At 46.2% G+C, this 15,928-nt stretch overlaps 1 protein-coding gene across 9 annotated transcripts in view; it reads right to left on the bottom strand.

Moving 5' to 3' along the window:
- The window catches only part of CHD9 (chromodomain helicase DNA binding protein 9), a 179,781-nt gene that overhangs the window by 87,311 nt on the left and 76,542 nt on the right, over positions 1-15,928 (bottom strand). For 8 of the 9 annotated variants that reach the window (XM_066584027.1, XM_066584031.1, XM_066584028.1 and 5 more), the window contains one exon: positions 2,338-2,678. In XM_066584027.1, the coding sequence (XP_066440124.1) occupies positions 2,338-2,678 (341 nt within the window). Of the gene's footprint in view, positions 1-2,337; positions 2,679-12,796; positions 12,842-15,928 lie in introns of those variants that run through there. The other variant, XM_066584035.1, reaches the window with a different exon arrangement.

Genomic DNA, 15,928 nt, shown 5'->3' with positions numbered 1-15,928 from the left:
GGGAGAAGACCGGACTGCGCAAGCGCGTCTAAAAACGCCAGAAGACAGCGAATTTAGACGGATCCATGGCGACGGGGACGCTAGCAACGGAGCAGGTAAGTGAATAACTTCTGTATGGCTCATAATTAATGCACGATGTATATTACTTGTCAGGCCTCACATGGAATACTGCGTACAATTCTGGTCACCGGTGCTCAGGAAAGATGTCACAGTGCTTGAGGGGGTTCAAAGAAGGGCAACTAAACTAATACATGGAATGACGGGACTGGAATACCCAGAGAGGCTATCCAAATTGGGACCATTTACTCTAGAAAAAAGAAGGTTAAGAGGCGACCAAATAACCATGTATAAGTACATGAGGGGACAACACATGGATCTCTCCCGCGATCTGTTTACACCCAGGACCACGACGGTAACAAGAGGACATCCGCTACGATTAGAGGAAAGTAGGTTTCATCACCAACATAGAAGGGGATTCTTTACTGTAAGAGCAGTTAGACTGTGGAACTCTCTACCAGAGGAAGTGGTGATGGCAAAATCCATAGAGGAGTTTAAAAGGGGGCTTGATGTCTGTCTGGAGAGGAAGGATATTACAGGATATAAATCTTGGGTTAATTGTCAATCTGGGTATACAGGCAGGTAGGAACTATTAGGGGTTGATCCAGGGATTAGTCTGATTGCCATTAGGGAGTCGGGAAGGAATTTTTTCCCCAAAAGGGCTAATTGGCTTCTGGCCTTGGGGTTTTTTGCCTTCCTCTGGATCAACTCAGTAGGATAGACAGGCTGGACTAGATGGACATTGTCTTCATTCAGCCTTACATACTATGTTACTATGTTACTATGTATTACAAAGTGCATTAATATGGCCATACAGAAGTGCTGAACCCCACTTGATTTCACAAGACGACCCCTTTAAAGGGGTTGTCCAGTTACAGGACAACAGTCCCCTAAATCTACCAACTTTGCTAAAATAAAATCAACTGTACTTCCTGGTCCTCTTCCGCCACGATCCAGCACTGTAGCCCTGCTGTCCTCCCCGTGTTTGTTGCTCAGGTGATGTCACGTGACCGCTGAAGTCAGAGGCGCAAATATATTATATGTATGACAGTTTTAGGCAGGAACCACATATTTAAGTTTTGGGCAATTTTCTGAGCCACACACACGAAGAGATCCAAAATCAAAGAACGGAAAGACTGATACGCTTCCTCTTTTTCGTATTTACCCCTGTTTTTGGCACAAAAAACTGCCACAAAACTACAGGTATGATTGCAGCCTAAGCTTGGTCATATAATGACGATTTCAGACTGCCCTCAACATGGTTGGTCTTTGAAGTTTGTCACTTTGGATGTTAATGCCATAAGTTAAGAACAAATCGATGCTTCATCTCTGCCATGATTGGTGGCCTTGTCTGAGATTCAAGGGCATGAACAACTTTCAAAGAGCCGTTGCTGACAACTACTTCAAAATCCAAGATGGCAGGTCAACTTTCCAACTGATATCTACTCTCAGTTTCCATTTGTCACCCTTGTTCGAATCCTTAAAAGGCACAGTCAACAATTGTCTAAATCATCCTTTTCTGCCATCCCAACTCTCTAGTATACGGCCAGCTTCAGCATAATGTAATCAACCAAAGATAATAGTAAAACACAGAGGCACTTTACGGGTGTCAAAATGCATCGATACTACAAGCATCGGAAACTAGCCCGATCCAGGTTTACTTCCCCTTGCTGTAGAAAAATCCACAGTGTCACATATTGTTGGCATTGTACTTTTTTCATCAATACAAAAAGAAGAGGAAAAGTGGAGAAAGAGGAAGAATGGAAAGAAGGAAGGAAGCAAGGGGGAAGTGGGGGCTAGTGCCAACAAAAACTCTTCTAGAAAGGGTGGACAAGTTTTAGGTCTATCAGTCACTATCCAGTGTCTACTAAATATTATTACTGCACAACCTCCTTCCATTCACTTGGGAACCAACCGGACCCCTGTTCTTAGGATCAGTGGGGATCCCAGCATTCAAATCCTCATCGATCATACAGTTATTCCCTATCCTGTGGCCAGGGAATAACTTTATAACTTGGCCCAAGGGCTTTAAACCCAGCACAGACTTTATGGTATATCCACAGGTTTCTGCAACCTGCATCTATGTCAAAAATGGAGTCCCTCAATCGCTTGCTTGACTGTTTCCATAAGAAAACATCAGTCCATTCATCTTTGGCATGGACGCAGTGGCAGGTTGTACTTCACAGAAGATCCCTGTTCTCCACATGCTGTGGAAATGTCATGATCATCTATCATGGGAATAACGTGTTGGTGAGAATACAATTACTGTAGATCTCTTACCCAATTTTCTTCTTCTCTTTGAGTTTGGAGGTCAGTCCAGCTTTGGTTTTCTTGCTCTCCTTTTCCTTGGGTTTGGACTTTGCTTTTCTTCCCCGTTTTTCCTCTTTACCCTCTGAAGAGGACACACTAGGGAAGTTCTCAGGGCTCATGACCCGAGGAATGTTCCTCTCGCCCCTTTCCTTAGCTTTGGCAATTGCTTCAGAAATAATCCGATTAGCCTTCTCCTGCTTGCTCTCCGAATCAGCCTTTTTTTTGGGACGCTTCTCGGATGCGGACCTCACCTTAGAATTCGGCAGCTTGTGGTAGGTCCGAGAACCATCAAGCTTTTTAGAGGAGGGAGGCTGAAAAAAAAACAGTGAATGACAATATATTAATATGTAACATCAGTAAAGCAGCACTTATGTAGAAAAATCACAAACCAACCAATGTGATCAATGTGAGGGTGCAAGGGTAAGTTCGTGCGAGGCAGAAATTTTAAGAAATTGCAAATGGCAATACGTTTAAGCCGTGTTTGCGGCACATTTTTGTCCTCTGTTTAGCGGTTTTCAATAGCTCTTCATGACGTATATGTTAAACATGCCATTATACCCGATGGGTAACGGATGTCACATTTAGGTCGTCACCTATATGTTGTAATGCTATATGCTTAAAGGGGTATTTTGATGACATTGTTATCCCCTATCTGCAAAATTAGGGATAACTTGCTGACTTGTGGGGTTCCAACTGCTAGGACCCCTACCGATCTCCAGAATGCTCTCCCATAGACTTGTATAAGAGAGTGTGCGTACGGGACTCTGAAAAAGGTCTCATTTTCGTGCCGCGGCAACCTCAGATGGGAACACCACTGGCTCGCAAGAGTGGGCAAGTAAGAAAAAATAGTTTATGGTGCTATGAAGACGTGACCAATTCCCTATAAACTAACAGAGCCCACACACCTTCAACAGCTGTCGACAGCCATTTCTTCTGACTTCCCTATCAACATGCAATTCAGAACAAAAGTATTGGATGTTGAAATTCGTCACGCCAAAGGTTTCTTTCCTTTGTCATCTTCGGAATAAAGTGGGAAGTCTCTCATACACATATGATCGTAAACCAGGCTCAATGAAACTGTTGGGTTTAGACTATTTTGCCTAATGTGCATGGGGGTCTTAACTATCTCAGCTGGAAACGAAACCTCTTGTCCATATTGGATGTAATCTGTTGTCTTAAAAGGACGGCTATACATATAATATTTTGCGCTCTCTGCGTTAGTCTATTGTAACAAAACCAAAAGTGGGGAAAACAGGAAATCTGACCCTAATCTACTAGTGCAATGAAACCCTACCTAAAAGTAGATAGAGCACTTACCCTGATAAGGGCAACCCCACGTAAGGAACCTGAAGCAACCCTGACTCTCCCTAGTTGGACTACAGGTACAATAATTGCTACAATGAACAAATAGATGTTACACAAGCACACAATGAACCAAATGTAATACAAGTGCTAAAATAACAATTAATCAGGAGATCGATGTTACAACACTCCCAAATAGCCTCAACACCAAACAGACCTATCTGACAGTGCAACAGGACAGGAGCCGCCAACTTGACCCAGATGAGTTAGTGGCGATCTCTATCTACAGGTAAGTGCTGATTGGCCAGTGGGACACATGCCTGCCAGCCAACAAATCCATCCACATACCAGCAGAGAAGTGCCCATGCTGGTATCCAATGGCAAAATGACACTGACCATGGGTCATGTGGGCCAAGGCCATTGCTGGTCCTGGTTTGACCAGGCTGGTGAGTCGTTACACTAGGAAAAATATCTTTGTACCGTGTCAGCCAGTAGATAGGGAAGATAAAAATTGGCATTCCTTGGTTGTTAACACACTTTAATGGATAACTGAAAAGATGATGAGAAATAGCAAGCTTCGGAGACTACTTAGAATTGTTCATCCAGCATGGATGCAACCCTGGTAGTGTTGAAAGATTGTTACCTGCCATTATCTTGGATAGGTAGAATGTTTTTTTCTAAGAATTCTATTCTAATGGTTTTTATGCATTTTTCAGTAACGGCAATGTTCGTGTTGTCTGCATTCTCTACCCAACTTGCTACCTTGTACAGTAAAGGCGGAGGATGGAGACTATTAAACCCATTAATCCACAATTTTCTACCAGAGCCTCAGTGTGTAAACTACTGCATTCTCCGCCAGTTTTCTTATCTTCTATGAAAGAGAGAAAAAAACCTATATTAAAACCATTAATTAATAATTTTATTGCAACGTTGCACTGCAAATATATTTGAGCGCATTCATTCAAAGCCTCTGGGACACATAAATCATGGAATAGCATTTGCCAGTGTTTGGCAAGTTTATCACATCAGCATGTGCCTACATGAAATAGGGATAATGTAAAAGCCAACCGCAGTCTAAGAACTACTGGATGTCTGGGAGGGAACACACAAATGCATTGCAGTCATCTGCAGTCCAAATGATGGAAGGCCAAAATAGCCCTGGGGCACTTTAATGTCCTTTGAGTAGATTCACCTGACTTCTTCATATCTTCGTCATCTCTTAACTTGGTCCTTTTCAGAATAAGCTGCCATATGTGTACATGAGGAGAGACATTATGTGTCTTGTATATAACATTTTTGCAGTTTCTCCTTTGTAGGCTCCAACACTAATTCTCAGTTGGTGGGTGTAGACTGGCTGCTATGATGTCTCCCATACACAGCACATAGAGAAGAGAATATCCTGCTCTCTTATCACTATCTCTCTTGGGGATAGAAGATGCAAAATATAAAGAAGTACTAAGAACTGTAGATGTGATTCCAGTGGCTGTGAGACAGTAAAACACTTACTAATAGCTACTGCAGCAGCGTCTGTGTGTGGGGCTTCCTGTGCCTCTCTTAATTGGCTCCTCCCTACCCCCTCTATAGACATCTATGGTCAGCATGCAATCTGATCTGTCAGGAACCCGATAGCTTATCTCACCTATGAAGTTGAATTTAGAAGTGACTGAACAGTTTAGGAGGGAGGGGCAGAGGAAAAGAAGCCTGATTAGTGGAAAAAGAAGCAATTTCCTCTAATTAGATATATTACAAAGTTTCTTTGCTTTCATTATTGATTTATGCAACATTTGCTGAAAGTAAAGTGACTATTTAAAGTGAACCTCTGGTCCTGGACAAACCAAGAAGCTTGTACTGCTTCTCTGACTACCTGATGCACAGTGTGCATTAGTATATAATTAGTATATATATCATTAGTCTAAATCACTGCGATTGGCCGGTGCTGCCCATGTGAGCAGTACTGGCCAATCAGAGCAGCATGTAACGTCTTAGACTACTAAGTAGTTAGAGACCTGATACTGTCATCTTTGTTTATGCAAGATCAGAGGGTCACTTTAAAGGGAACCTATCATGTCTCCACAACACCCAAACTAAGTTATGATTCTGTTAGGAGAGGTGACAGGGAGCCGGGTGATATAAATTTTATACTCCCCGCTCTCGCAATCCAGTGGTGTCCCTCTCCGAAATCGTCGAGAGTAATGAAAATCTGACTCTTTCACAGTCCTGTGTGCGTACAAGTCTACGGGGAAGTGCGGGCACAGAACTCTGAGAGGAGTCAGATTTTTGGCCAGCCCATGGACTTCGCAGGCGGGCACTGTATATTAAAAATGCAGCTCCCGCCTCCCTGTCACCTCACCTAACAGTGCTAGGAGTTATTTTACGGTGCATTAGGCAGGTGACAGTTTCCCTTTAACACAACATTTTTTGCTCCTTTATTAGCAGGAAAGGAAAATCACCTGACCAAATAGATCCGTCTTATGATGGAATCAAAAAGCACTAAAGGACCCCATTGACTATAAAGGGGTCCATTTGGTTTCTCTTCAGTAGTCCGGCATTTTGCCGAACTTTTTCCTCAGGTATGTCTTTCGGATCTGCAACGGTACCTCTGAGCGGAGGTTCCAACGCAGATGTGACAGCAGCCAAACACATACTTTTTTTTTTACTGGATATCTATCACAGATGCCTTCAAAATATAGCATGTGTTGGGCATCCTTCACCCCTAGGCCTCTACATAGAAAGAAAAATTGTGTACATTAAATGCGTCTTTACTGGACGTACCAAGAATGTATCATTTTTATAGCACAGGAAATCTGAATCCTTAAACCTCATGTCCACGGGGACAGATCCGCAGCGGGTCCCCCACATGAGTGATCCGCACCCCATAGGGATGCATTGGACACCCGCAGGTAGTTAAATACCTGCAGATGTCATTTTTCCTTGAGGCGCGGATTGCGTGTGCGGGAAACCACCTGCAGCATACTCCATTTTAGTGCAGGTCTCCCGCAGGCTTCTATTGAAGCCTATGGAAGCCGTCGGGATCCGCGGCACACCGGCAGCTGAATTCCTGCTCTCCGGCGCGGGTGAGCAGGAGTTCAAAAAAAAGAAAGGAAAGAGTGCACGGCGCATGCGCGCGGCACGCTGCCGGCGTGCCGAGCACATCCACCGGGCCGAAGAAAGAAGATCCGGCCGCGACGGAGGGCAGATCCGCAGCGTCCGAACAGGTAAGTAATTCTTATTTTCAGGCCTCATGTCCGCGGGAAAGGAAGGACCCGCTGTGGGATTCTGCATGAAGAATCCGCGGCGGGCCTGATTTTCCCCGTGGACATGAGGCCTTAAAGGGCTATTCTGCATTGATATGTCTGACATTGGCATTTACGCCCAATTCTAGAATGGGGGTCCCCATGCTCCGTGCCTGAAGGTGGCCAGGACTGCAGAAACAGCCGTGTACACCGTGCTGTGCGGTTTTCGTAAACCCTATTCCCTTCTATAGGAGATTTCTCCCCCACAGCCAGCAATAAGAGCCTTCATCGATTTAAAAGATAAAAGGCAGTAGCAAAGGTTTACCCTTATTTAAACCCGTCCTTTGAGGAGAGGTTAGTAAAATGTAGGGATCTTTCCTTAATAAAGGCATATTCACACGTCAGTATTCTTCATCAGTGTTTTCTAAGCCAAAACCAGAAGCGGGTCCAAAATACGGAAAAAATACAATTCTCCCAGTATACTTTCTCTCTCTGCGCTCCACTCCTGGTTTTGGCTCGCAAACTCCTGATGTGTGAATACGCTCCAAGGGTACAATCACACACAGCGGAATTGGTACAGATGCGCACGGAAATCCGCACCATTGGTGTGAACTTTGACGCAAACCCGCAGCGGACTTTTAGCCCTGCAATTGAAAGGGTGAAATATGCTGTGGAAATGCATTGTGAACTGCGACAAAACTCACATCAAAAGCTGTGAACGTACTTTATAACACACAAATTACATTACTGAGGGGGTTTTCGCCACATATAAAGCTTTTAGGAGAACAGGCTACTTTTTTTGCTGGCTTTCTTATCATTTTTCCCAGCAAATAAGGGTATATTTACATGGAGCAACTGCTGAAAGATCAGTCACCCAGAAAAACGTTGTTGGAGCCGGTGAACTATAGTGGGCAGAAAGAGAGCGAGGGCGCAGAAAGAGAGCGAGGGCGCAGAAAGAGAGCGAGGGCGCAGAAAGAGAGCGGGGGCGCAGAAAGAGAGCGGGGGAGCAGAAAGAGAGCGGGGGCGCAGAAAGAGAGCGGGGGCGCAGAAAGAGAGCGGGGACGGAGAAAGAGAGCGGGGACGGAGAAAGAGAGCGGGGACGGAGAAAGAGAGCGGGGACGGAGAAAGAGAGCGGGGACGGAGAAAGAGAGCGGGGACGGAGAAAGAGAGCGGGGACGGAGAAAGAGAGCGGAGACGGAGAAAGAGAGCGGGGACGGAGAAAGAGAGCGGGGACGGAGAAAGAGAGCGGGGACGGAGAAAGAGAGCGGGGACGTAGAAAGAGAGCGGGGACGTAGAAAGAGAGCGGGGACGGAGAAAGAGAGCGAGGACGGAGAAAGAGAGCGAGGACGGAGAAAGAGAGCGAGGACGGAGAAAGAGAGCGGGGACGGAGAAAGAGAGCGGGGACGGAGAAAGAGAGCGGGGACGGAGAAAGAGAGCGGGGACGGAGAAAGAGAGCGAGGGCGCAGAAAGAGAGCGAGGGCGCAGAAAGAGAGCGGGGACGGAGAAAGAGAGCGGGGACGGAGAAAGAGAGCGGGGACGGAGAAAGAGAGCGGGGACGGAGAAAGAGAGCGAGGGCGCAGAAAGAGAGCGAGGGCGCAGAAAGAGAGCGGGGACGGAGAAAGAGCGGGGACGGAGAAAGAGAGCGGGGGTCGCAGAAAGAGAGCGGGGTCGCAAAAAGAGAGCGGGGCCGCAGAAAGAGAGCGGGGCCGCAGAAAGAGAGCGGGGCCGCAGAAAGAGAGCGGGGCCGCAGAAAGAGCGAGGACGCAGAAAGAGAGCGAGGACGCAGAAAGAGAGCGAGGACGCAGAAAGAGAGCGAGGACGCAGAAAGAGAGCGAGGACGCAGAAAGAGAGCGAGGACCCAGAAAGAGAGCGAGGACCCAGAAAGAGAGCGAGGACCCAGAAAGAGAGCGAGGACCCAGAAAGAGAGCGAGGACCCAGAAAGAGAGCGAGGACCCAGAAAGAGAGCGAGGACCCAGAAAGAGAGCGAGGACCCAGAGAGAGAGCGAGGACCCAGAGAGAGAGCGAGGACCCAGAGAGAGAGCGAGGACCCAGAGAGAGAGCGAGGACCCAGAGAGAGAGCGAGGACCCAGAGAGAGAGCGAGGACCCAGAGAGAGAGCGAGGACCCAGAAAGAGAGCGAAGATGCAGAAAGAAAGAGAGCGAAGACGCAGAAAGAAAGAGAGCGAAGACGAAGACGCAGAAAGAGCGCGAGGACGCAGTAAGTTGGAATGAAACAAGGAATGAATTCTCGCTTGTCCCCTGGTTGGTGGCGGGTTGGTGTTTACATGGGACAACTGTGTGATTGTTCGCAGCAAGAGAAACCAAGTAATCTTGTAGATATGATACCTTTTAATGGCTAACAAATATATGATGTTAGCCATTTGTTTTCCGTTTTACCTAATGGGACAACTGTCATTTGCATTCGCTCATTCGAGTGATTATTCAGTTGATAGTTCCTAGAGATGAGTGAGCACCCAAATGCTCGGGTCCTCGCTATTTGAGTCGAGCTTTTTGTAAAATTTGAGAGCTGTATTCAAGTAACGAACCCCATTCACTTCAATGGGAGACTCAAGCATTTTTGTATGTGGGACGCCGGTTGCCGAGCTTTTTTCCCCCCTGTGTTCGTGTCCTCTCCTCCTCTCCCTCTGCCTGCAAAAACGGGTGAAATTTATGGCAATTTGTTTTACTCAAAAGTCATAACAGAACATAGAGGTTTTCTACAGCAATACATTGTACCCCGCGCATAGGATCACAGACCCCGGGCGGATGGCTCTGTAGAGACTCTGCACATGCCTTCTGGGTTTCATGCAATTCATGCAGAGGTCTTCGCCAAGAAAAGGGTGAAAACAAAAACATAGAGCTCTACAAGTTTGCACAATTTATGTTGAACGGCGCGCCACGTGGGGCTGAGCTCCACCAAACCCTCAACTCCAACATGCAACAAAGTGAAGTGTGTTTGAAGATTTATTTGAGAAGCGTAAAAAAGCAAAACTTCTCAGCACACTGGCCTTCTTCAGATTGTGTAGAAGGTTACGTCTGGGGCTACATGGTGACCAAAACGTCACCATTATAGGCTCTGCTCACATTTGTGTCGATCACTCCATTTTTCTGCTCTATCATAGGAAGACAAAAACGGAATACAAGCTAGGGGAGGAAAGGCGTCGCATGACGGACACGAACAGAACCCGACGGACTCCTAGTAACGTAGCATAGTATGTAAGGCCGAAAAAAAACACGTCCAGCCAGTTCAGCCTATTACCCCCCAATGCTGACTCCACAGACTAGAAGGATTTCCATCATTTTATTGGAAAAATATAACAGCAAGCTGCGCTACTTTTTCCTGCTTTTTATTTTTGAATTCCCAACAGCGGCTTCTAACAGCCTCCAATGCTCTTAAACAGTTTTTAAAAATAACGTTGATGCAGCAACACTTTACGTACATTTCCCAGTGTACTACGCCATTATCGTAGCGCCTACATGATTTGTGCCGCCCAACAGTCATTATCCATTAGTGGCTACGGATAGTGTTAGGCACCAGGCAAATGTTCAGCACATTAAACAGATGTAGCGTACTAAACATTCGCTTTGCACCGGCTACATCTTTATGGCTTTTTTTTAAATCTGGGAAACGCCTAGGGAACTACAATACATTTTTTGCCGATTTACGGTATCCGATAGGGGCGTATTTTGCATCTATGTGTTGTATGGGTATTATTTCATGGACAACATTAACGCCTACAACATTATACGCACACGTGATTTTTTCACAGTGGTCCTATGGGGAAAAAAAATTTGTTGCAGGATAGCAATGTCTGCACGGATCAGACAGTTGGAGTGTCCGTGTCTCCCGCGTTACTTATGTGCGCTCGTCTGTAGGCGGATCCGTTTGGAATATTAAAAAAACAATATTTCAACAATTTACATAAATGCGATATGAAAAGGCCCTTTAAGGTGCTCCGGCATGTGCAGAAGTGACAATGACATTTATCAAGACAGGCCAGGAGCCCTTCCAAGTGATCACCACCACCGCGGAGAGATGACGTCATTACCCAGAGTCCGAGTTGTATGTGTCGATAAACTATCTCTTGGGCATAAAAATAGTTTAACGCATCTCTATGTCGTTCGGATGACTTCCACCAAATCTTTCTGGATGGTGGAAGGGGGGGAGGGGGTTGGGAAGAGGGCGTCACATCCACGTAAAACATTTAGACGGGTTTCGCACAGGCGACAAAATCATTCGATTTTCACATGTATGTGAAGCCCATGTTTGTCTATGGTTTCTTTCACATTAGTGATGTTTTGTAGGCTGCTATTGCGAGACAATTTGCGCTGTTTTGTAGCCCATGTTTCCCTATGGATGTGGTTTTCATGCAATGCGATACAACTTTTAGAGTAAGAAATCCTACTGTAAAAGCCCTAAAATAAGGCCTATCTGCATAAAAAAACAATAGATCACCTGACAGCTGCTGTCTGCTCCGCCGCGCGTCTCCTCTGCAGTTTTGCCCCAGCGCTTCCTAGTTTGGAGGTTCAAAAATCGACGCCTCTAGGATCGCTGGCTGTGATTGGTTTTCGAGTGCCGCGGCTCAGCCAATCACTGCAGCGTTCGATGAACCAATCACAGGCATTGTGTGCCAGCGCTTCCTGGAGTCGGTGATTTTGAACCTCTGACCAGGAAGTGCTGGGTGAAAACTACAAGCGAGTCTGCCGGAGGTGCAGAGGAGTCGCGCGTCGGAGAAAACAGCGACTGTTAGGTGATATATTGTTGTTTGGGTTTTTTTTATGCAGCCAGGACTTATTTTCGGGGTAGGACTTATATTTCAAGACACCTTAAAAAATCCGGGCAAAAGAGTGCTACAAATTCACGCATCTTTGTAGCGACACAAAAACGCGATACTGCCGCGAGACAACGCAGTGATATCACACAGAACACAGATGCGATATTGCTGCCGTTCTCTCGCTGCAATATCCCTGTTGCCCGTGTAAAACAGGCCTTAAAGACCTCTAAGAAATGGTTATCCCATGCAATCCTGCATATCATCCTTCCCTTGGGGAATATTTCCCTGTATCCATCACACAACACTACACCGGGGAAGGAGATAATGACGAGGTTCTTAAAGAGTCCCGGCGATTCCTTAGTCAAGGAACCATAATAAGGGCTCGTGTGACTTTACGGCCGTCGGTCCTGTGACAACGTCTTATGTATAGCGGGTCATCGGACGCACGCTCTATTTTTAACTACATGAAAATGACGCTAACGATCTCCTGATTCTTGCTGGAATCCGGATTTCCATAAATCTATATATAAAAGCCATGTAGACCCCCCCCCCCCACACACACACACACACACTGACGGGTTACAGACTGGCATCACATTTCTGCTTATCCCGGCACAATTATTTCACGGACAATGCCCGCCGTCTATTTATTCCTGACGGAGAAGCGTAATCTACGCAGCGTAATGTACAAAATGATGATTAACGGCCGCCTCTGCAATGAAGGCTCCTTCCGAAACTTGTGCTATACCGTATATACCTACGGAGACACACAAAGACACGCAGACAAAAACACTGATATCCGGACGCCTGACTTGTGCCGGCCATCCCACTGACCAGATTAGGACGGAGCTGGGAGGGGGCAGGATCCCTCTTTGCACTTTCTCACCTAGCCCTGAGCTCCCATGGGCAGTCGGTAGGGGTATCCACCAGCATCCTGACTCCCTACGGCAGTGAGCGCCACCGAGTCTTGCGGCAAGGATAAGAACGAGTGTGCTCCTCCGTCTCAGGGGCCTGAGAACTACGGCAGCACCACCGGCTTAAGATGGCGATGGAGCAAGGCCAGTTCCAAGGGAGGTTAGGCAGCCCCCCCTCGTTCACTCTCATTCAGCCTCTCACTTACCCTTCCTCTTGGCCTCTTCGCTGAAGACATTCTTAATCTCCAAGGATTTTTTTTTTCTCTCTGCACCCCCTTCCTTCCAAAAGTAACCCCCCCCTCGCCACAAAGCAGCCGTCAGACGCCGGCCAGAATCAGGCTTCTCCCATTCAGGAGCATCAACCTTACACAGCAACTATACATTGTGGATCCTGAATGTTATTATATTTTTTTCTTCCTCCTGATGAAGCTGGAAGGGGGGATGGAAGAAAGGAGGGAGAGGGGGGATTCCGCTCCGCAGCTCCGTACGGAAGGGTCGAAAACAACAAGAAACAAGGAAAGCCGAGGAAAATGAAAGCTCGCTTGCATCAAAATGCATCAGCATGAATATTAGAGATGCCGATAAAAAAAAGAAAAAATATACACACAGAGCACAGCACAACGCCAGCGGCCAGCAGAGGGCGCCGAGCGACATCATTTTATTCTGCGAGGAACTGACGTTTAACGCCTTCACTGCCGCTCTGCTTTTTATACAGCCCTATTTAAAGGCATACCGGCTAAAAGCAGAAGTCAAAAATAGAGCCGCACGGCGACAGACTTGCATGTTTTTAGATTTACGGTCCCATATTTGGCGCCGCAGTACGAACATCGCAATCAGGCAGCGGCCACACTGCATTTTCTGTTTTCCCTAAACAGTTTTACGTTGTTAAAAAAAAATAATTATACTTTGACGTAAACACAGAGCTTTATAGGAAAACTGTAGACCGCTGTATGGTTCGCTGGTCTGCGTTTCACAGGTTTGCGCTTTGGTGTATTTTGCGGTACATTGTGGCGTAGTTGATGAGGTTCTCCTATACTGTAAGTGAAGTGGAAACAAATGGAAACCTCGTAAAGGAAAGAGCTTCCGTTTCCTTTTGTTTCTGTTCAGGAATCCCGTCGCATCTGCGCAAGGGGCGTTGCGTATTTACAAGTGCATGTGCTCCCTTTTATTAAAATGGGCAATTAAGTTAATTAGTTGCATATTGTTGTGCATGTGTAAAATACGTAAATGATCCCATTCAAGTCAATGGGTTCAATTTGTTGGGTAATGTGCGTGCAAAATGCTGCGCAAATACGTTCGTGAGATGCAGGCCAAAGGCCCCTCTCACACATGCCGCTTTTTACTGTGATTAGCGCGGTATCCCGAGCGCTGTGCTAACCGCAGTACAACGCTACCGTTAATTTGAATGGGGCCTCGCAGACATGCGCTCCAACGCGGCGATTTTTGAGCGGTCTGTTTTATTTCCGTGCTTCTTAGCACTTTTTAACGCACCTCATTACCCATCGCAATGATGGGGTGTTAAAAAGCGCTGTCAAATGCTGTGACATGCATTCAAAAATGGCACGATTTCGAGCAGCGTTTTCCGAACGCATGTGTGAAAGCGGCCTTACGCAGTCACTCCCCACCGCTGATGCCGACAATCTAATTTTCTAATTAGTGGTAAAATCAGCTCTCGATAGGTTTCTGGAGCGACGCCAATGCTGGAAGGTATTGCTGACGGAGCTACTCTAGGGCGTCTGGACGTGATGCAGGCTCTTCTGCTCAGGACCCCGTTTATGAACCATAGTGTAAGCAGGGTTGTGGAGTTAGAGTCGTGAAGTTGAGGTCAGTTTTGGGCGGAGTTGGAGTCTGCGGAAATGTACTAAATAAAAATAATAATTTTAAAGGGTTTTCTGGGACTCCAAAAAACAAAATATTATGGCCACAGAATGGTGTAACAAAGAAATAGGCCATCCTCACGTCTTCATGCGGCACCCAGTCCCTGCTGCTCTCCACCTCAAAGACGTTGGCAGCGATCATATGACGTTCACTGACTATGTAACCAGTCAGCCAATCACAGCCTACAGTAGTGATACCGCCATGAACCGCATGTGACCACCGAAGCCTGTGATTGGCTGCTGCACAATGAACGTCACATGATCATTACCAACTTCTCCCAGGTTCAGATGGGTGGAGATAGGGGCCACATAAGGAGGTGAATAGAACTGGTGTCTTTATTTTACAACATTCCATGACTGTAGAATTCTTTATGTGCATCTCGGAAAACCCCTGAAGATATGTTCACACCAGATTTTAGTGCAGATCCGAATCGGCCTTTACCCCGTCAAAATGGGAGTCAGAATTCATACCAAATATTGCAGATTTTCACATGGATTTTGCTGCGAAACCGAACCAAAATCTGCTACATGTGAGCGTACCGTCAGAATCACTTTTTGATACAGAAATGCATGGAAATAAGATTTTTCGCTTCAAAGTTACACATGCGGTTTTCCATTGAAGGCGCAAAAGATACCGATTTAATAGGTGGAACTCTTCCATGCTGATCTCCACAATATGATTCTACGCGAATGCCTCTGTCATGCGGGCGTATGCGCAGTTATTTTTGCATTTATGCTGAATGGGCGCTGCGTATTTCCGTGCACAAGTGTGGTTTTTACTGCACTTTTTGAGTACGCAAAAAAACACGCACCGATGCTCTCCGCCACTGAAATGCCCAATTAGTTTAATGAGTTCAATATGCTTTCTTTCTCTGTACAAATGCTGGAAAAATAGAGCATGATGCGTATTTTTGGGGGCAGCTGAAATGTGCATGCAAAATACACGCATGTGAACCTACCCATTGAAATCAATGGCTTCTATTCTCTACGTACTCTCATGCAAATATTCCCATGGGACACAGACCTTAGGGCGCCTTTCACACGAGTGTAAGCGCAATTGCGCACTGAACGAGGCTTTTTTGTGTGCGTATTGGCGTATTCTGCTGCACTTTTTTTGTCCACAGGGCATGTTCTTTTGCGCAGAACAAACATACCAATTGAAATGGCTGAATAGTTCCAGATGTGAATTATCTGCGTATTGCGTTTGCACATCCGCCCGTGTAAAGCGAGCCTTGGAGTGCGTTCACAGAACTGGGATTTGCTGCAGATTTTGGGGCCGATTTCACCCTTTCAAATTCAATTCAAACTGAATGGGTGAAATCTGCTGCAGATCTGCGCCAAATCCTGTAACAAAATCCGCAGCAAATGAGCACATGTGATCGCACGCTAAACAGAAATGGTGTGAATTTTCAGCAGCGGAAAAACTGTACTAAAAACCGCATCAAAACAGTCAAAATCCAC

This window comes from Eleutherodactylus coqui, chromosome 11, assembly GCF_035609145.1.
Source record: "Eleutherodactylus coqui strain aEleCoq1 chromosome 11, aEleCoq1.hap1, whole genome shotgun sequence".
NCBI lineage: Eukaryota > Metazoa > Chordata > Amphibia > Anura > Eleutherodactylidae > Eleutherodactylus > Eleutherodactylus coqui.
Note: the sequence above shows the minus strand (reverse complement) of the source record. Positions and strands in the feature narration are given on the sequence as shown.